The sequence below is a fragment of the Anabas testudineus genome, chromosome 12 (genome assembly GCF_900324465.2).
Source record: "Anabas testudineus chromosome 12, fAnaTes1.2, whole genome shotgun sequence".
Classification (NCBI taxonomy): domain Eukaryota; kingdom Metazoa; phylum Chordata; class Actinopteri; order Anabantiformes; family Anabantidae; genus Anabas; species Anabas testudineus.
In genome coordinates, this window is record NC_046621.1 from 12,178,195 (window position 1) to 12,197,565 (window position 19,371).

The following is a 19,371-nucleotide window of genomic DNA, read 5'->3' on the forward strand; positions in this document are numbered from 1 at the left end:
TGACTGTTAGTTAAAATGAAAGGCAAAATACATTCTGTCCAAGAAACACACAATTAATGCCTGTTGTACACCATTTATTTTTATTGAAGGGTACAGTCTCCCATCAGATTCTTCTCAAGTTTTGTTTTGCTTGTGCCTATATCATATGACATGTTGTGCAACTGAGTCAGTATGAATAGACTGAGGAGAGAGGTAGGCTTAGTGAGCAGTCATCAAAGACTTAAATTACATTTAATAGCTGAATCCACCGATGCTTTGATGTTTCAGATTAAACTCGAATAGCACTCTTAATTTATTTGTCAGGGTTAAGCATTAGGGCCAAAGTATATCATTGCCAAACAGGAACTATCATCTCACAACTTCAGTCTTTACATATCAAAGTAGCTGCCACACAAATAGGACTGTACAGAGATTTATGTCAGCTGCAGCACTCTGTGAACGTGCTCTCCAGCACATTGTGAGGAGATAGACAGGAACGTGTTCCTGCGTAGGACTGGATGAACTCTCACTGTAACCTACACCTACACATTACAGCAGGTGATTTTACAGCATGTCGGTAGCAACAGAAGAGTAGCTTGTGCTTAGAGAGGTGCTGCTACTGGGCCTTCATTCACAAAAATAAAAGCAAGAGGCAATCCTGAAGTATCTATTACACAATTGTCCTTGTTGTAATAATGCAATGCTGACAGCGACAGTTTAATGTAACGCTAAGTTATATTAAACTCAGTGTAGGCAAATACATCGGAAAAACGCCATATCAACCGTTTTAGATGTAAATGAATCAAACATACAACTTGTACATTAGATCACATAGTCTCTTTAAAATGCACAGTTCATCCAGATAAGACTTAATCCAGTGTGTTAACCAGTAGTAAACTTTTAGCAAACATATAAAAATGAGGGAGTTCATTCAGAATCATAGCAAAAGTGAAACTCCCTTTAGAGCTCTGAGCTGACCACAGTGGTAGTGTTGACAAGGACCAGATATAATTTGCTACTTAAATATGGCTTAAATTTCTTTTTGCTGACAGACGCATAAATCAGCTAAAATTGCACAAACGACAAAGAATAATATGAGACAAACACAACAGAAATACCAAACCTCTCACTAAATGCACTTTCTCTAATAGGAAAACAGAACCAAATACTACTCTGCCCTGGATTCAGCTATTTGTTACCAAAATGATGTAACTATTAGCTGAAGCCAAGAAAATGTGGAAAACGTAAACGCAAAATGTATTCCTCTCGCATTTCTGTTCAGGATACCCTTCGGTCTTTGTGCTATGAATGAGGGGTTTGTGATTTTGGTTGAGTGTTCCCTCTGCTGCTTTGAGTCGCTGTATGGTTCCCCCGGCTTCACTGACCAAATGGAAAAACCGCCTCCCTCCTCCTGCAGATTTTTCCATTCTGTTACTAAGGCAGCTGGATCAATGCCATGGCAACCTGCACTGGGTAGATGTTGCGAGAAGATGAATGTGCGTTCGCCCGTCCGCCACGCCTCGCTTTGTCAGGGACCAGATGTTTTGGGCAGGTCCTGGTTCTCAGCTAGGTGGAGCTTTTGTCTAAATGCAGATACATTAAGGACTCACACAGAGGAGCTTTGAACTGCGAACAGATCATTTAAATCCAGAGTCTGTGTCTGGATTGCTAATGATATTATAAACATAAATAAACATACGTAATTAGGAAAGGATACATTGAGGTGCTGAGTTCCTCCAGCTGCGAAACAAATGCACAAAAGTGTTTAGAGCTCATGCAAGTCATCACTAACTGTAATCATACTACATAACAGTCAACATATGTCAGGTCGATGTTTGAATTAAACTCCAATCATCCGACTACGTTTACAAAACCAACAGGTCGGGGTCCTTATCCACAAAAAGTAAAGTCACCTCACAGCCCATCTGCTCCAAGGCACAAATATCCACTGCTGCTACAGATAGCAAGTATTCCTGGCAGCAGTATCTGTAATGAGCTGAAGACTCTTTCTCACCTCCCTCACACACAGCACTGCAACTTCCCCTCAGTGAGCATACCAGCCCCAGGCGTGGGTAACTAGGAGCCACACTAACACACGCTAACAATAGAAACTCTTTCAAGGCGTTCTTTGGCTGCACGTCACTGTTTGTGCTGGGTAATATTTAATGTTTAGACCAACAAGCAGCTCGGTTTTAACACCTGTATCACAGAAAGACTCATTACACAATGTTTAATTTATATTACTCAGATTTATATTACAGAGTTTCACAGTTAAAAGTCAAAGAAAGGAAAATAAGGTTGTTATGAGCTTCAGACATTAACAATACATACATTAAATATAATCACTTATCTTCCTGAACTGTAAAACACAAAAACATAAACTAATGCACACTGTTTGTTTTGTTATTTAAATTTTAGATTTGCACAAGCAGTGATAAAAACCAAAGACGCAAAAGCTGACATCTCCTGATTTTTGGTTCCTTGTATAGGTCAAGTTCCAAAAACACTACATTTCCCACGATTCAATTAAATAGCATAATTCTTATTTATTATATATTGGTTTCTATGAAATGCAAATTTTTACAAACCCACAACTCAAATTTTTAATGCAGGATTTCTGGTAAAAGTCTGAACTACCACGTCCAATCCAGGATAACCCACATGGCATCAACAAGGTTGAAACCTGCCTCATCTCTTGGCCTCACAGTGTCACGTTACAAAGTTTCAGTTGCTTGTCCAACGTGACAGAAACAATAATGAAACATACACTGAGCTCTCCGAGTCATTTTTGAGGAAGCAAAAAATTACATTCAAAGATACTTTAAAGGCTCAGGCTGATTTAAGACACAGTGAACAATGTGATGGTCGTATCCCTGAGATGGAAAAACACACACAGCTGTGCTGCTGTGGTTCGTGCTTACATTACAGAGCAGGTGCTCCAGGTTGTGGTCGGAGGCACACTTCCTTTGGTCCTCTGAAAGTTCCTCCACGTGACTGTCGAGGCTGAAGTGCAGACGAGCCAGCTTCTCTTGCATCTCACGCACATGTTCCAGCTGCTCAAAGGAGCACACCTTACCTACCGATCAAAGGGATTGAAACACGCAAAATGTAATCTCTTGTGGTTGCAGTAAGATTACAGACAAAGTCAAACATATTTCCATGGCAGCAGAAATGTAAAAATAGCACTAAGGCTATTTGATTTCAGTCTTCTTAATGTAACAAAGCCACTTCTCAACTGGCTTTATTTTCAGCCCGTAACAGAATATTCCCTCGGTGGCCAATCGAATCAAGGTGATCTTACCGAAAGCCTGCAGTTTGCCTGAGTGGAAGTCGTTGAGGAGGTTGAGAAGTCCTCCCTCCATCTCTCTCACGTCTGAGACATCTGTGAGAAAGGAGTGCTGCAGGGGTGAAGACTGGACAACTTTACTGGGCCCTGCTGGTTGAGGGGCCCTGGGCTTCTCCTTGTGCGGCCTGAGAAAAAAAAGAAAACATCACAATAATGACAATTTATTTTTTCTTAAAGCACAAATAAAAAAAAAAAGCCCAATCTTCAAGTGTTTTTATACACACTATATAATAGGCATATAATATTGCTTCTTTTTAGTTATGTTAAAATAACACCTGCCGTATCTATTTCTGCTGTTGTAAACAATTCCAAAATGATTTATTACAACTCTTTAAGTTAAATTATGTAACATTCAGAACGTGCCACACTTTCAAAACTATAAATTATCAAAGCAGACTTATCGTATATTTAAATGTCAGTGCAAAACTCAAGATTCAATACCTATTGCTACAAACCTGGTGGTCTTTGGTGGAGCGACAACAGCAGCGAACACCTCTTTGGGCTGTCCTGGTGCTCCTATGGACCTCTTGTATTTGCCTCTGTTCTTGGGGGAGGGAGGCTGCGGCAGGCCGAGAGAGAAGGTGGCACTTTTGCTGGCAGGCAGGACGGAGAGTTTGCGTGGGTTGATTGGGGGAGGAGGAGGCTGAGGGAGAGACACCTTTGGGCTGCGCTTCTTGCGTTTGTCTTCCATTATTTTTTTTTTATTTTGCTCTTTTTTTAAGTGAAGCTCTCCGAGGCAGGATGAGGGGGCACCGCCTGGCTGATGTACAGGATGTCCTGAAACAACAAAGGTGGGAGCTAGAAAACTAGCACCCTTCCCTCGGTTTAAGAAGACTTGTGCAGGAGGATACTGACTGTGCCAAAATAAGTGCTGCAGCTCAGGATTGTCCACACTGCAGGATGGAAGAAAAAACACCATTAATGCTTTCATTAACTAGACAGCATGCCTGTGTTATTACAGCAGAAAAACCCAAACACACACTTACTACATTTACAGACAGTAGGAAATACTGTGCCACTCATCTACTTCTAAAAATGAGATGCATTGAGATCAGTGTTTTTAATTGAAGCTACTGTCTGTGTTCTAGAAAGATATTTTTAGAGCAGCCTCAAAGTGGAAATGAGAGAATATGTGGAGTGAAGCAGGGTGAATTATTACAAGTAACATAACCAGTTACAGCCTGTATGTCAAGCAGAGTACCAGGAAACCGACAAAAGCGCAACCACCTGATTCATTTAAAACCCGCTTGTGATCCTGAGATCTGTTGTTGTGATCTGATGGTACATGGAGACAAGGCGACTACTCACAACAACACAACAACATACAGAGTGATACAAATGGACCTAATGCAGATCACTTTCAAATAAATGGCTCAGTGGAAAAAAATCAATATGAGTTTAAAGGTTTTATGCCTATCCATTTACAATAAGTGTCTAGAAAAACTGAAATGCATAATGAAGTAGAGCCTGATCCAATAAAACATTCAATAACTGCATTAAATTGAGATATTGTTTTATATAAATTAGGTTTCACACTGGAGGAGTAGCATTACAGCACTTGCACTGGTCTACACTGCAATTTCAGTATAATACTGGATTATTACAGCTTGTTATCATTCCTTTATAATGTCGGCAGTGGGTCTGCATAAGGCTTAGTGCCATAAGAACTGATTAGAAAGCTGTTGTCCCCTCAACACTGCGCCAAGCCTCCGTTCAAAGTAGAATCCAAAGATGGCCACTACAGTGGCACACAATACCAACTTTATCCGCTGAAACCATTATTTAATAGGTTCATATCAACACACTGTAGGAAGAGTAATTAAGAACAATGTTCAGACAGCAGTTGTGTGTTGATAAGGTTGAATTCAGCGTGGGAGAAGGCGACTGAACAGATTTATCGTCCACGAATGACACAAATAAAGACTTACCGAATCAATTACGCGCTGGAGAGCGAGCCGGCTGCGCACAGCGTCATATTTCGGCTCCTGCCATTAAAAACGTTTACGTGTAGTTCCTGCTAATGAACCGTCCTTAAAACCACGATAATAGGGGAATTGCGTGTGCGGGAGCTGCACAATTCACTGACGAAATGTAAAGCGCGGCATCGACGCGCTCGATCCGAGCGGAGCCGTCGTGTTTTGTCCCTCTTAAAGAGCCAGTGCGCCCCCGGTGCCGCTGTGCGCCCCCGCGGCCTGTCTGCACAGCTGGAGTCCACACTATGATGTGCGCTGCTCAGCACTGATCAGCTGATTGTGGTTCTTTTGCAAATATTAAAGTCATTTGGGTTTGTCACAACGGAGGTTAGCGAGGGCTAAATACGAACAGGCCACACGGTGGCGCCAGTGCTCTCCTCTTGTTATTATAGCAGCCCAAACTCACCTCTGTGCCTTTGTTGTAAACAAAGAAATCCTCTATTTTCTTGACTGGATTTAAATATAAATGAAAGGGTCATCCCACCCCTTTAAGCTTAACCATCGCAATATAGCTCTATTGATTTGTTTTTTATTATCAGGAGACATCTATATATTACAGTAGAATAAACTACACAGAAATATTAACCAGATTATCCACGCTTCTACATGTGTGTATGTTTTTGAGTTTGTGTAATCTGTGGACTAAGCTCTACTCTTCTAAGACGGTGATGCCTGTTGTGTCCAGTATGGTCACATATTTTAGAACTTGATAACATAAATAAATAAAGGTAAACCTTTAAGGCAGTACAAAAATACTTCTTTTTATTTATTATGGCAGATCAGAACAGAAACATGACACGAAACATAGTTTGTAGAAAAAATACAGAGCTCTTAGGCATGTTTGTCTTGTTCCAGAGTGGATGTGACTAATAATAACTTAAGTCTAACTGACTTTCTGGTCCGATGAGTTATTTGAGTATGAGTATGCCTTTCCTAACACTATTCTGTCTCTGAGGAGCTTGAAGAAGGCGTAGTAGTTGCTGAAGAGGATCAGAGCCAGCGATATAGTCTGATGCCACTTTTCTGAGCATATCAGTGAATAGAGCTGGTAGAATATGATGGCACCTTCCAGGATGATGAGTATGTTCAATATTCGTAAAGGCTTGTTGAAGAAGAACTAGAAGAGGGAAACAGACAGGGTGCCGTCAGTAATCAGATAATGTCAGCACCACAAATGTTACAGTACAGGCTCTCTGTAACCTCCATGTCATGGTCCCACAGACATTTCAGAAATACTTACATAGAAGCGATAATGAGACACATCTGATGGGACTGCAACATTGTAGTGACCCATTGCTTTGTAGACGTTCTTATTATGTTTAACCAGGACTCCCTGTGGCCACATGAACTCTTCTGTCCATCTGTGCATAAACAGGTAGCAGAGTGAGATCAGGATTTGGCTATATTTAGTCCACAAGGAACTAAAACCCAGTAATAAGGTGTGAGCAGTACATACATGTGCTGAAGAACATTAGAGCAGAGTGAGGGGTCTACTTTCTGCCAGCAGCCCAGGTGAGCTGCAGCTTTGTGAAGCAGGTCACAGTATCGAGGAGGCAACAAGTGCCTCATGAGGATGACTGATGTACTGACTGACACCAGGATGAAGAGCTCGCAAGACCAGCGTTTGTCCACATACTGTGTACTCTGAAGTAAAATATACAAGCAGAAATAAATAAAGACATTCAGGAGTGTTTGAATTATTAAGTTAATATTTTAAAAAGGAGGTTCTCACCTTGACAAACCAGACAGGTACAAAAGCCACGTAGTAAGCGCTGAGCATCGAGCTGACCAGCACCTCCTTCATCCTCCAGTTGAAGTCCATCTTCAGGTACTCCACTTCCTTGCGGATGAGGTCCGGGGAGAGACAGCAGGCGTGAGTTGGCATGGCCTGAACGCCGTACAGCTGGCTGGTGTGCTGCTTCCACGTCTCCTTCAGCACAGTCAGGTAGTCCCTGCCCCGGCTCACGCTGCCCACCTCTTTGGAGCCAATGCTAGCAATGGGGGAAAGTGGACCGGCTCGCCGGAAGTCACAGTTCAGCCGGAAGAATGGAACATACATCCCAAATCTGTGGGAAAAAAACAAATGCTTAGAATGAATGCCTTGCCTTGAAAGAGATGGCTACAAGGACGACATGCAACAGATATCCATGTCTAAAATCTATGCACCTATGTCTGCTATAGATAAACATTTACAAACAGCATATCCCATCAAACATGCAGGAAACGAAGAGTACACCAAGTTATTGATATTTAATATTAACAAAAACATTATTTCCAAAATGACACACAGCACTACAGTGCTTGCAAGACAACAAACAACATGCAAACAAGATTTGAATCATTACAGCATTCAAATTTTGACAGCTTCTAGAGAAATTGTGAAAGCAGACACACCAAAAGGAACTACTGAAGCTGGAGCCAAGCCATGAAACACAAGCAAACCACACTGGAGCATAAATAATGTATGTGAATAATAAAGTGCGGAGAACACTGAAAACGTGTGTACGAGTGTACGTAGAGCAAGTGATGAGTGTCGAGTGGACATTTCAAGCACAGAACACAGGGCAATGAGAGCATGTGTCGGCTCTTCTGCTAGTGGGTGAAACAAATAACTCCCATTCAAGCAGCAATGTCTCTGTAAGATTATCTGTTGTCAAGTTCAAAATTCACTGAAGAGCAGTGATTGGAGCTGGTGTAAACATGTCCATCTTATGTCTTGAGGATACTCACGGGTAGCAGAGGAAAAGCAGGCTCAGGACAGAATAGGTTCTGAAGAGGTAAATGAGGGAGCGGCACAGACTCCAGCCTGTCAGCGTTAGCACAGCAAACCGAGCAGTCACTAAAAAGACTGAATGAGGGAAGGAGAGTTTCCCACTCTGTGATGCCTAGAGGAGAAAAGGAGCCATCAGATCAGAGCATCTTCACTCAACATAGAAACTAAGTTTAAAATGTGTAATAGAAACAAAGACAGAGGATAAAATAATACACCATTAATACAACTCTCAAAAGATAGAACTTACCTCTTTTACAATTGCTGCAATTAATCTTCTTGCCAATATGATGACAGTGAACACCAGCATGTTATAATCAATAAGGTGAAAGTTCTGTAAATAATAAGAGAGGTTCAGGATTACAGTGACCACCATATATTCTTGTATATTTCTGTAAACAAGCATAAGTACAAATCATAAATACCAGCATAGGTCAGTGAATACTCACCAGTGATGTGTGGGAGGGAGGGTGTGATGGAGGGTACCACCACACAGTTTTGTAGATATTGACATAGTGGACAAAGAGGGCAATGAGGTGGCAGAAGAAAAGATGGAGCTCGAACAGCACATTACGATCCCCAGACAACTCCGGTATCTTACAATGCTTCAGAGGAACCACAGTCTGAGCAGCCAGTGGGGGGCTGGACATGCATGTTCCCGAGCCATTTCTGCAGACAGAGCAGAGGGCGTAGAAAATCCTTGAGAAGCCAGCGTTGTGCATGTTATCATGATACAGCCCAGATAGGAGTCAACCATTCCTGAGCAGTGTTTAAGAGCTTCACTAACCTCGTCCGAGATCGCACCCCTGTGACTGGGGAGCTGGTCGAGTGGTTGCCATTGCTGACGGAGCCTGGCTCACCGCTTAGTGGAGGTCTGCAGTATGTGGTTCGGTTCGCCCCTCTCCTTCCACCAGCCATTGCAGACACGCCCACGGCTCACCTCTTCCAGCTGTGTGCTTAGTTTTGTGATTCTTCTCCTTTGTACCTGATCACAACAAGAAGACAGGTCAGACAGACAGGGTGGGGGGGCTGATCTGAATTATCCAATATGCAACACTATGCAATGGTGTTTATGATTTAAATCAGTCTGTGGTATGTTTCAAGTAGTTGGGAACTAGTGGCACAGCATCATCAATACAATCACACTTTAGTCAATGATTGGATTAGTTGGACACTGATAAGGAGTGGTTCACAAAGCCAAACATTAGAAATAAATAACTAAACCTTAAGGTTGTACTAAAAATAGAAAAACATGCAACATTAAATAAATGCATCATTCTCCCTTATAAATACACATATAATGCAAACAAGTCTGCACTCGCAGCATAGCATCATTTTAACATGGTGCAAGTTTTGCGGAAGCTGACACTACAAGCTAGCTTGTTTTTAGGATGACTTCTACTTAGCTCACGGCTTCGGCTCAAACAGCTCCTGACAAACCTCTATATTTCTAGGACGGCAGACGAAACAACGTGGACCTACACAACGAGGGTCCGACTCCAGCCTGTCCGCCAAGACCATGCTTCAATAAATACAAAGACCGAGGCCTAGCGCACCGTGTCCCTGCAGCTAGCTAGCGTCCAAGCAAGCTACCAAACAGGCTAAACAAGAAAATGAGATCTTACCAACGACAGTGTCTGCTGTCTGCGTTAAACCCTGCTCTGCTGCACAGACAATAAGTTAAACACAATAAATCTTCAGAATATTTATTGAAATACTGGCGTGTTTTTCATTGAAATCAGCGAAGACACTCATTGTTGATGTGAAGGTAGCCGCTGGTTGACGGGGGCGCGGATATGTTAGCGACCTGTGGGAGGAGAGTCGCTTAAAGGGACAATCCGTCGACTTTCTCACAGACGCAACAAGGCAAGGAAAGGAAACCCAAGTGTTTTCATTGTGTGCAATATACTTCAAATAGTCAATCTTGTGTATGTACACAGATCTGTGTACATACCCACTGGTTTTGTGCACTGATAGTTTTATATTATACTCATAGACACTGATCAGTGGTGGCAATGCCTCTTCCTTGGTAATTATACCATTATACACAGGTAATTTGTTTAAACTATATAATTGTCTCAGTGAATGCTAAAGGATCTTTGGACTGTTATCCTGACACCTGACCAATGTAAGCTCAAATGATATAAACTTTAAGTTACTACCTCCCCTACCTTTTTTTCTACATTGTAAAACATTGTGATTGAGACTTGTTGGAGATAAGCTGCTGTGTATGTGCCGTCTACTGAAGGGACAAAGTGTAAAAACTGGTATGATCTGCAAGGCCAAACACCTAGCTTCTTTTTTTATTTTACATTTTCTATTTAGATGGTAGTTTACATAGTGCATGGACTGTAATTGTGCTGGTCACTCTTGAAGTTATAAAGAGAAGTTACAATATACGGTAGTAAATTAAAAACATTTAACAATCCTTTAGCTATTAAATCCTCAATACAACTGTAAATATACAGACTGTTCTCATTAAGAGACAAACCTCAAGAATAAACTTGTTTAATTTAGAAAAACTTTAATTACTTTTTATATAAAAAGGCATTAAAAATGTCTATAAAAATAAAACAAAAATATTAGAAACTAAAACACATTCAACAAAAGGGACAACAGGATATAATAATGGTACATACAAAAAAAAAAAACAAACAGACATCCTTTTTCCTCTAATGTTTCAGAAGAGCGGAGCATGTTCTCAGTGGTGATCATGCTCCTTCTACGCTTTTCTTAATCAGACAAATCCTTCGAGGAATTAGTGGCGATAAAAGACGCTGCAAGTCTTCTGCTCTTTCCAGGAGTTTTAAATTAACCTGTTAAAGACAGAGATAGTGATAGTTAAACAATGAGCACAATGACACCAACGCTCATCTTCGGTTTCTTTTCTACTGACCTTACAGGCCTGGTATGCTGGAGCGTAATGTGTCAATTACACCTACACAGTAGTGTGACAACCTAAAAGGAGAAACAGAAATGAGATCGTGGACACAACAGTATCTAGGTGCACACAGTGGACATCACACATGCAAGGCTAACGTTATACTACAAAAGTATCATGCAACTCAAGCTGAAGGGTTTGTTTTCGTCCACCAATGGGATATTTCACGCTTTAAGTGCAACTATTAATTTTCATTAATCTACATTCTACAGAAATAATCAAGATGGAAATTGGTTAAGTATTGAGTGATATGAATGGACCATTGTTGGTTTTATTAGAGCAAGAGTTGCATCACAACCATTTCTGATTGTTTTGTACGACTTATTTTGCTCGGAATAACTACTGATAGCATAATTTTGTAGTTCAATGTTTTGGATATGTTTTGGATGACTTGCATTACTTGATGTTTTGCACAGAAAACAAAACAAAAATCTAACAAATGAGTGTTGGGGTTAGTTTTACCTTCTTGTGGCGATCTTTAGGCTTTTAGAATCCTCTCCTCTGCGATTTTTTTCTTTTATAAAAACCAGCCAGCATGACTTTGCATCAAAGTCAAGTAAGATCCCTGCAAGCTTGATTTGAAATACTGTTGAAATTCGGTTATTTCAAGCGGCTGAAGATACACTGCTCTCGAGAGCTTGAAAAGATAGACTAAATGACTAAAGGTTAATGACAATACATGTTCAAGCACTATATCATTCCAGTCAAACATGTATTCGGCAGCACATTACCTCAGAGTGATGGGTTTTATTATTATTTTTAAGATGACATTACAAGTGTCCTTTAAATAACTTTTGAATAACAGACGAAGAGGATACGTTCGTTGTCAAAACACTGCTTTTTTGTTATCTTTTGTTTTTCTTTTTAAATCAGTTTGACGTGTATACACGCAGATTACTCTGCGTTGTTACGAACCACTGAGAACAACAGTCACAGACTGAAGGCATTACTTTGGAACAACAAAGGCAGAATACCATGTTTAGATTGATTAAAAAGAAACTAGAAACTTTATTGAAACACGCACTGCAGAAAAACATTTTGGGATATATTTAGTATCCTATTTAGCCAAAGGTACACAAGCATTATGCATTTTGGAGACGGCACGACTTTAAGCATACACAGTTGTCCTAAGATTATGTACAAAATATTGAGTTGGCTACAGCCTACCTTACATACAGTAAGGACTGTTAATCCTTCAAGGTTTACAAAAAGTATTCTAACATTTGTGATGTTTTTCCAAGGAATAGTACGACATAATAGACCAATTGTAAGGAGTGGCAAAAATAGAGGCATTTCTTTCTCAAATTGATTTCAGGACTATTAATTTTTTTTTTTTTACGAAATACTATAACTTCACACAAGACGAGATTTGTATTGTAGTGTAAGCAAATAAGACTTTTTGTTTTAATCAAAACGTCTCAGGGCTGTATTTTAGTTTGCAATTAGATAGATTCTAGTTATACTTAAGTTACAACGAGGCATTAAGGATCATTTTTGTCCAGTCGTGAAGGACTTATATTGCAGCCTATGTGAGAAGAGGTTATCGCCACAATCACATTTTGTTCTAGAACAACTAAATGAAATAATAATCATCAAATATCACTAAATGTTACTCTTGTTGACTGTTAGGTTTAAGTCACTAGGACCTTAACTGCAATCTATGCAACTGAAACAAACAGTAAATGGAAACAGATAAACAATGAAAAGCTTTGCATTAACGCTTCTCCTCTAGCACTCTATTATACAGCCAACAAAATGTCTCTACCGAGTTTTAAAAAAACAACGAAATAAAATAAAGCATAAAAAAGGGGAACAAACAAGAGGGGAATTACTTTGAAAAGTTAAGTGAGTAACAGTTGGAGACAGTTGCCTTAACAACTCTCTACCAGTAGCCGTTCAGTATCTATAAGGATGTTCTCTATACCCGCCCTTCGACTGCCTGGATGGGGGGGCTTTTCCTCCAGCACCTGAGCTGGACCATGAGTTGTCCCACTCATCTTGAGCTGCAAGAACAGAAAGGAGAAAACACAGACAAGTGTAAGTTAATATTCTGAATGAGCAGATAATAGGTCCAATCATGGCTTTATAAGAGATCTCAGTATGTGACCATGTGGATGTTTTGTTGTATAGTCTTACCATAAGGCTCATATGATGAATCCTGGGCCTCCCCATGTCCATAATCATAATATTCCGTATCCCTGATGAGAGATTGTAAACAAGTGTTAATGCAGCACACATCCTTAAACTGTAAAAATCCCCATAAAAAATTAATTTAGACTCACGCAGGCGCCGACTGTTGATTATAATAGCTATCATATCCCTCATAGGCAGGTTCTGCGTAGGATTCATCATATGGAGGCTAGAAGGGAAACAAATTAACAATATCACGAGTTACAACCCAGACTGCAGTCAGCAAAATTTCAGTGTGAGACAATTAATGGAAAATTAAGAAACTAATGATTTTAGATACGCACATAATCCTCATAAGCCTCAGCTTTGGGTTGTGATGCTGACGGAGGAACCTGATGTTGCTGGTGAGACATGGCTGCTGATGGGAGCATCCTTGGAGCCCCGGCTGCAGGGGGTCTAGAGCGGGGAGCCGAGCCTCCTCTAGCAGGAGCAGAAGGGGGTCCACCCCTACCAGATGGTGCACCTCTAGGAGCGCTACCTCTTCCAAGTCCTCCCCGTGGAGCTCCACCACGCATGGCTCCTCGAGGGGCCCCACGTGGCATTCCTCGCCCCCTGTAGAAAAGGGAGCCAGGTTGTGAAATGGGAAAACGGAAAACAGACAAATTGATGTATTGTTTAAATATCAAAAAAGGAAACAGTGTTATGTGAACATTTCGCAATATAATGGTGACAATATGTGTGTTTGTACACAATTAAAAGGCCAATATATGTTTCTAGATGATAGAGTGTCATGTATCAGAGGTTTGAGTCATTATCAATCAGCCTCCTACCTTGGTCCTCCAGCACCAGGTGGTCCGCCCCTGCCCCTTCCTAAGTGACCACCTCGACCCCGGCCCGAACCATCCTGAGATCCGTTCAGGAAGTGAGGATCCATGTACGGGTCATGCTCGCCAGGTTCCTACAGCCAAGGAAAAAAAAAAAAGGTCAGTTATATAAGAAAATAGAAAAAGCTACCGTACATATCTGGAAAATCAATTTTTTATTTGAACAACACTCTTTTTGTAAATGGGTTTAAGTATAATTGAAATAAAAAAACAAAAAGGAAATGCATCTTGGATGTACCGGGATCAGGAACTTCTTCACTTCCTCCATGGCATGTGCCATGCGCAGATACGCTTCTGGGATGGGTGCCGTCACCTCAATGAACACATGCAGTTCCATGGCCAAGTGAGCATATTTAGCCTCACCACCCTTCCTCAGCTCTTCCTCCTGAAGAACAGAATAAGGACATATAATGATTAATTGGACTGAACACAAATTATTTACACATTTGTTAGACAGGTAGTCTGTTTTCAATTTTGATGTTTGGAAAATCCCTTTTTTCTACTAAATGGGGCTGTGTACTTAGAGTACAGACTTCTTTAAATATAAATGAAGATGTTGAGCTGCAACACACAGGACAGAGCTAGTAATTAACAAACATTTATCACAGGGTAACCCCACAGTATAAAACATACCTTATTTTTGTCCCTCATGGAACCTTTGCCCAGAACTGAAATCTTTGCACCAGTGTCCTCCTGCAGTCTCTTGATTGTGCTGCCCTGAGGACCCAAAAGCTTGCCGACAAAGTTGACCTGTGGAAAAGTCAGCCAAATTTTTTCTTAAATCCATCTTCACTCAACAGTAGATGCCATGCTCTCCCGCATTTTGGACTGGTGCAAAACTGTTCATGCAAACACAGGTGTAGAAATACACTAGGCGCATGACTAGGACTAGACTAGACTTGAAGGGCTAAGTGACAGGGTGCTTAAGTCAGATACACAGGACAGTTGGACATGTCCGAGCTGCTTGTGAAAACTGTGTTTGAAACTTCCTTGTCTCCGTTTTACATTGTATATTTCTGTTTAAGATTAGCAGAAGCTTCTTCAATCATTTGAAGGTAATAGACTGACCAGGCACCAATGCCAGATGTCTTAACATTTGGTAAGGCCCTCCCCTCTCTGATTATAAAAAAGTGAATACTTACTCTTGGGTACTGCTTGGTGGGGATGAGAACTCGCTCTTTGAGTTTGAGATTTTTAGTATCAAACAGGTTCAGATATGTTTCCTTCTCTGGCTCTTTCTTGCTTTCACCTTTCTGAATCCTCTCAATCTCTGCAATCAAAAGAAAGGTTTTAGGTTCGCATTCACAGACGCAAAGAGCAACTAACTGCGCAAATAGATTTGCAATGTTAGCCGAAACAGGCCAACATTACTGTAGCAGTCTGCAAAAAAAAAAAGGTTATTTATATTATATTGCCTTTAATTTCAAGCACCTCGATGCATTTCTTTGGTGAATTTAGTGCTATAGATAACGCACTATAAACTGCATGTAAGTAATAACTAAGGTATAGCTAATGAACGTTTCTTGCACAAGTCCGTGTCTATTGCACTGGGGCGAACAGAAGCTAACGCTATTCAACTCTGAGCTATCATTTAACAAGAGGGGTTGTTGCAAATATTTTCACATTTTAGCGAATGGAGAAGTAAATAAACAGAAGCTGGTCATTTTCACTCATAATGGTCTGAACCACATCGCTAATAAGCACGTGTTTAATGTTCCGGCCTCTCAACGAGAAGGAAACCTCAGCGCACGCTGTGCTACGGTTAGCTAGCTAGTCTGCGTTAGCCTGAACAAGCTAACAAACAATCACACCAACTTTACCTGCAGTAATAAGCTTCATGGCGTGCGTGAACGATGAATCCAGGCTGTCCTTTTCAGCCAGGAGCTGGGGAAGGTATTTAGTGTCTTCCATGTTGCTTTTCTTCTCTTGGCTCGGCTCTATCGGGGACTCAGGCTTGCTCTTGTTAGCATTCGCTTCGCTCATAACGCGCCGCAGCAGCACAGTTAAATCAGCCCAACGGAACCTCTGTAGGTTCACAAACTAAAACAGCAGCAAGCAGCGGTTTCCAAATGCAGCGCACTGAACAGTCCTGTTACACAGCACCCGGTTTTTTTTTTTTTTTGCAGGTCGTCCCGGCTCCCTTCAATGGACAAAGGGGAGATGGCGCAGCTGCATTTCACTGTGATGGAGGAAGAGACGCAGGAGGAGGCCGTGACGTCACCGCCGGAGAGGAGCGAAGTTGATGTGTGTGTTTGGATCTGCTGCAGCATAAACTGTCTAATCTAAGACACACACTCACGCAGTGCAGCAAAACGTGTATTCTAGCAACTATAGGAGAAGATTGTAATCCACAATTTATCAGTTCTAGGTTTATTAGTCATATTATATTGTTCACATCATCTCTTTTCTTCTCACTTTGGCAAAATTACTCGTTATTTCTTAGGACAACACAACAGTTTAAAGGTTTCCAAACTGCTTCTTCCTTGTCCCAATATATAAAACTCAATAAAAAACAAAGAAAATACCTCATATTGGGGGACTGTCTAGCAAATGTTGGTATTTTCCACTTGACTAAATCACTTCAAGGAGTAGTAAGTCAAGTCATTTTAATTAAATAGTTACTGTTCCCAAATTCTTATTTAGCTGAGGGACAGACATGTATTGTGAGTATTTATCAGCATATCTAAGGGTATTTTTTTAGGTAATTTTAGAAGATCTATGCAAAATAGGTAAGAATTAAAGTTTCTTAAGACATATACTTTACAAAACAGCTAAGTACCAGCACTTTTATTTACTGCTCTGTCCTACAGAATAACCACACCACAAATATTAACAAGTTAGATTTTTATTTATATTGCTAGTAAAGCATTTAATCAAACCCACATGTAAAATAATCCTTTGTTTAATTACTTACAATGATTAATAAGGCATCAACACTATTTCAGATGTATGATAAATAAGAATATTAATTTAAGTTGAATAAAACGGAATTAACAAATGTGCTAAAAAACAGTGAATTCATTTTTACTTTCTTAATGATAACATAAAGCAAAGAGTTCTCTTACATACATATCCCTGCACAGGACTGACATTACTGGAGCCTGGTTTGTATTTAGGATTTTTTTCCATTTCTGAATTGTTTTATTTGATTAAAAAAAGTAGTGTCATAAAACTAATCTATAATCTGTTTTACACTGTACTGTATGTATCCATAGTCAAAAGAAATGTTCCCCATAGTAAACAATTCACCCAGCAAGAAGAAAGTGTGATTTTACAAATCAATAAATCAGTGCTTTAGTTGATAACGCCACTTAAATTGGCCACGTAGACATTCCAGTTCTATCAAACCTGGAGTGTTAGTCGTCTCTGCAGGTGTTGTTAGATATCAATAATTGCAAATATCTCTGGTTTTTCTTTATCATGGATCTGCATTGCTGAATATGTGATCGCTTTCACTTCTGTCCCCTTGAATGACAACAAAGGACATAGAAATAAATGCATTACTGGCATTGCATAATTATGTATGTTCTTTAGGTTTTACATTATTCTTAAATTTTTAACCTTGAACCTTTTAACGTGTGAATAATAAAAACACTTCATAAAGTTTTCTGTTTTTTTTTTAATAATTTACAGATTTACATTATTAATAAACAATCGTCAGTTATATCTCAAGTAATTCATGAGCACTGTAGTAGCTTACCTGTGGATGCTTTTCTATAGAGAACTCTTCACCCCACCTTTCATTTTAAAAAAAAAAAAAAAAAAAAAAAAAGCAAAATTAAGATGTGAGGGAGCAACTTACAAAGTCAAATAAATAATAACAATTGGGAGAATATAAAAAGGCAGTCAGCATCTCATCCTACACTTTATTCTACCTAATGAAAATTACCTAATTGTCTGAAGAAACGTATTCACATTGACCAGCTATTACAGAGCTAAAAGTTAATTTGTAATTTTAGTAAAACTTTGTTGTTCATCATATAGAAAGTTCTGTTTCTAAATTTCATGTCAATATACTAAAACTCACCCAATTGAGCGAATCTTGAAATGCATTCTGTCTAAATGTACAACTTTAACCTCCTAGGAGAAAAAAACAACACATGACCGTAAACACAGAATATCACAAAATCAATTAAAATTGAAAAATGGAATCTAGACAAAAGAATATTCTGCATGTTTCTTTTTCTATTTTGTCTTTTTACTTTTGTTCTTAGGGGAGAATGTTTTACTATGATGATAATTAATTAATACAACAAATAACATTTTATTATGCATTGTGCACACATCCCTTTTCTATGTATCATAAACTGGTCAAAGGGCAAGGAAACACCAGAGCAGGTTGCACGTCTACTAGAGAGCCAGAGGAGATAAGAAAGCTATTCATAAGTGTACCTATAGCAAGTTAACAGTCTCTAATTAATTTGTCCACACCACACAACTGAACTGGTCATCATACTTACCCTGGGAATAAAGAAGAGATCTGCACTAAACTTGTATAACCAGTCATCTAGGAAGTGGAATAGAAGAGATTCCATGTCCTCACCTATTGAGAAGGCACAATGAAAGAATACGTATTATTCCTATGATTTTGACCATTAAAACAGGTATCTTTGAGGCACTGTGGCTGATTCTCACCCTCCGATTCCACTTCAACTGTATCAATCGGCTCCACAGTCTCTGTGTCCGTCATGTAGCCAAACATGCCCATGGCACACTGCTCAAAGGCTTCTTCCAAAGAGCTGCCCCAGGAGTGAATTCTTGGAAGAAAAAACATGTATCATAAAGAATAGAGACACTTGTGATCTGACAATCCAATGCCAGTCCAACTGCCAAGATAAAAATAAACACTCACTGTACATCGGCTGTATGATCCAGGTCTGTAATTGTAAAACACAGGGTGACATGATGAGCCGGGGAAAGTTGACTGCATGTTGTTCGACCAACTTAAAACAGCTGGACGGATATAAACAGCATTAAAGAATATATTATGATCGATAGAGCACGATTATAGCTGATGTCAGACACTGTAAACAGAGTTTCTATCACAGTCTCTGAGCGTGTAAACAGTAATGGAGCTAACAGGGCTGATTTGTTTATCGTAACCTCGCACTTACTTACACTCATATTTCTTGTTGATGGGCGGGTATTTGGACTTGATAGCTATCTGCGCTTCAGTCAGGTCTAGTTGACGGTCGTCCATGGCAGCTGTAAGTTGTAATAGATTAACGTGTTTCAATATAAACTACTCTGATCTTCCGCATATCGAGGTTACACCTGGCTTTCCTCATGGACTACGACGTTTCCGGAAGTAGTCATGGCTTTACGTGACGACTTCCTGTCGGTTTTGC

The 19,371-nt window shown here is 40.0% G+C and overlaps 4 protein-coding genes across 5 annotated transcripts; all 4 read right to left on the minus strand.

Annotated features, from left to right (window-relative positions):
* Positions 1 to 64: 64 nt before the first annotated feature.
* On the minus strand, positions 65 to 5,534 carry ccdc28b (coiled-coil domain containing 28B). The gene is made up of 6 exons (XM_026353686.1): positions 5,254 to 5,534; positions 3,781 to 4,218; positions 3,281 to 3,450; positions 2,901 to 3,055; positions 1,697 to 1,719; positions 65 to 1,562 (listed from the first exon to the last, which is right to left on the minus strand). The coding sequence occupies exons 2-6, from the start codon at positions 4,014 to 4,016 to the stop codon at positions 1,508 to 1,510; spliced, it is 639 nt and encodes a 212-aa protein (XP_026209471.1). The 5' UTR covers positions 4,017 to 4,218; positions 5,254 to 5,534; the 3' UTR covers positions 65 to 1,507.
* A 497-nt stretch (positions 5,535 to 6,031) lies between these two features.
* On the minus strand, positions 6,032 to 9,865 carry tmem39b (transmembrane protein 39B). Its single transcript, XM_026356934.1, has 9 exons — positions 9,694 to 9,865; positions 8,856 to 9,053; positions 8,518 to 8,737; positions 8,319 to 8,402; positions 8,029 to 8,183; positions 7,031 to 7,364; positions 6,755 to 6,942; positions 6,539 to 6,659; positions 6,032 to 6,415 (listed from the first exon to the last, which is right to left on the minus strand). The coding sequence occupies exons 2-9, from the start codon at positions 8,984 to 8,986 to the stop codon at positions 6,182 to 6,184; spliced, it is 1,467 nt and encodes a 488-aa protein (XP_026212719.1). The 5' UTR covers positions 8,987 to 9,053; positions 9,694 to 9,865; the 3' UTR covers positions 6,032 to 6,181.
* A 762-nt stretch (positions 9,866 to 10,627) lies between these two features.
* LOC113158920 (KH domain-containing, RNA-binding, signal transduction-associated protein 1-like) lies at positions 10,628 to 16,247 on the minus strand. 2 transcript variants are annotated; one of them, XR_003298591.1, is made up of 11 exons: positions 15,844 to 16,247; positions 15,166 to 15,293; positions 14,657 to 14,773; positions 14,262 to 14,408; positions 13,970 to 14,097; positions 13,484 to 13,751; positions 13,292 to 13,368; positions 13,146 to 13,207; positions 12,842 to 13,012; positions 10,965 to 11,026; positions 10,628 to 10,884 (listed from the first exon to the last, which is right to left on the minus strand). XR_003298591.1 is itself a non-coding variant. In XM_026355263.1 (9 exons), the coding sequence occupies exons 1-9, from the start codon at positions 16,004 to 16,006 to the stop codon at positions 12,906 to 12,908; spliced, it is 1,197 nt and encodes a 398-aa protein (XP_026211048.1). In that variant the 5' UTR covers positions 16,007 to 16,247; the 3' UTR covers positions 11,737 to 12,905. The 2 variants fall into 2 exon arrangements, 1 of the variants encoding a protein (XP_026211048.1); XM_026355263.1 differs by lacking the exons at positions 10,628 to 10,884; positions 10,965 to 11,026 and having other exon boundaries at positions 11,737 to 13,012.
* Positions 16,248 to 16,852: 605 nt separating this feature from the next.
* On the minus strand, positions 16,853 to 19,315 carry zbtb8os (zinc finger and BTB domain containing 8 opposite strand). Its single transcript, XM_026355265.1, has 7 exons — positions 19,142 to 19,315; positions 18,876 to 18,900; positions 18,659 to 18,780; positions 18,484 to 18,566; positions 18,051 to 18,103; positions 17,724 to 17,760; positions 16,853 to 17,488 (listed from the first exon to the last, which is right to left on the minus strand). Exons 1-7 carry the CDS (start codon positions 19,221 to 19,223, stop codon positions 17,402 to 17,404), a joined length of 489 nt encoding a protein of 162 aa, XP_026211050.1. The 5' UTR covers positions 19,224 to 19,315; the 3' UTR covers positions 16,853 to 17,401.
* Between the last annotated feature and the right edge of the window lie 56 nt (positions 19,316 to 19,371).

Excerpts from the sequence above, each read along its gene's own strand:
- zbtb8os (XM_026355265.1), bottom strand. The coding sequence starts at position 19,223 with ATGGACGACCGTCAACTAGACCTGACTGAAGCGCAGATAGCTATCAAG. Across the intron at positions 18,901-19,141 it reads CATCAACAAGAAATATGAGT|ACCTGGATCATACAGCCGAT; the intron begins GTAAGTAAGTGC and ends TTACAATTACAG. Across the intron at positions 18,567-18,658 it reads AGTTGAAGTGGAATCGGAGG|GTGAGGACATGGAATCTCTT; the intron begins GTGAGAATCAGC and ends CCTTCTCAATAG.
- LOC113158920 (XM_026355263.1), bottom strand. The coding sequence starts at position 16,006 with ATGAGCGAAGCGAATGCTAACAAGAGCAAGCCTGAGTCCCCGATAGAG. Across the intron at positions 14,098-14,261 it reads TGAAGAAGTTCCTGATCCCG|GAACCTGGCGAGCATGACCC; the intron begins GTACATCCAAGA and ends CCTTGGCTGTAG. Across the intron at positions 13,752-13,969 it reads CCTGGTGCTGGAGGACCAAG|GGGGCGAGGAATGCCACGTG; the intron begins GTAGGAGGCTGA and ends CCTTTTCTACAG.
- ccdc28b (XM_026353686.1), bottom strand. The coding sequence starts at position 4,016 with ATGGAAGACAAACGCAAGAAGCGCAGCCCAAAGGTGTCTCTCCCTCAG. Across the intron at positions 3,056-3,280 it reads AGGCAAACTGCAGGCTTTCG|GTAAGGTGTGCTCCTTTGAG; the intron begins GTAAGATCACCT and ends TTTGATCGGTAG. Across the intron at positions 1,563-1,696 it reads GAGGAACTCAGCACCTCAAT|ACAAAAGCTCCACCTAGCTG; the intron begins GTATCCTTTCCT and ends ATCTGCATTTAG.
- tmem39b (XM_026356934.1), bottom strand. The coding sequence starts at position 8,986 with ATGGCTGGTGGAAGGAGAGGGGCGAACCGAACCACATACTGCAGACCT. Across the intron at positions 8,403-8,517 it reads CTCCCTCCCACACATCACTG|AACTTTCACCTTATTGATTA; the intron begins GTGAGTATTCAC and ends TATTATTTACAG. Across the intron at positions 6,943-7,030 it reads TACCTGTCTGGTTTGTCAAG|AGTACACAGTATGTGGACAA; the intron begins GTGAGAACCTCC and ends ATTTTACTTCAG.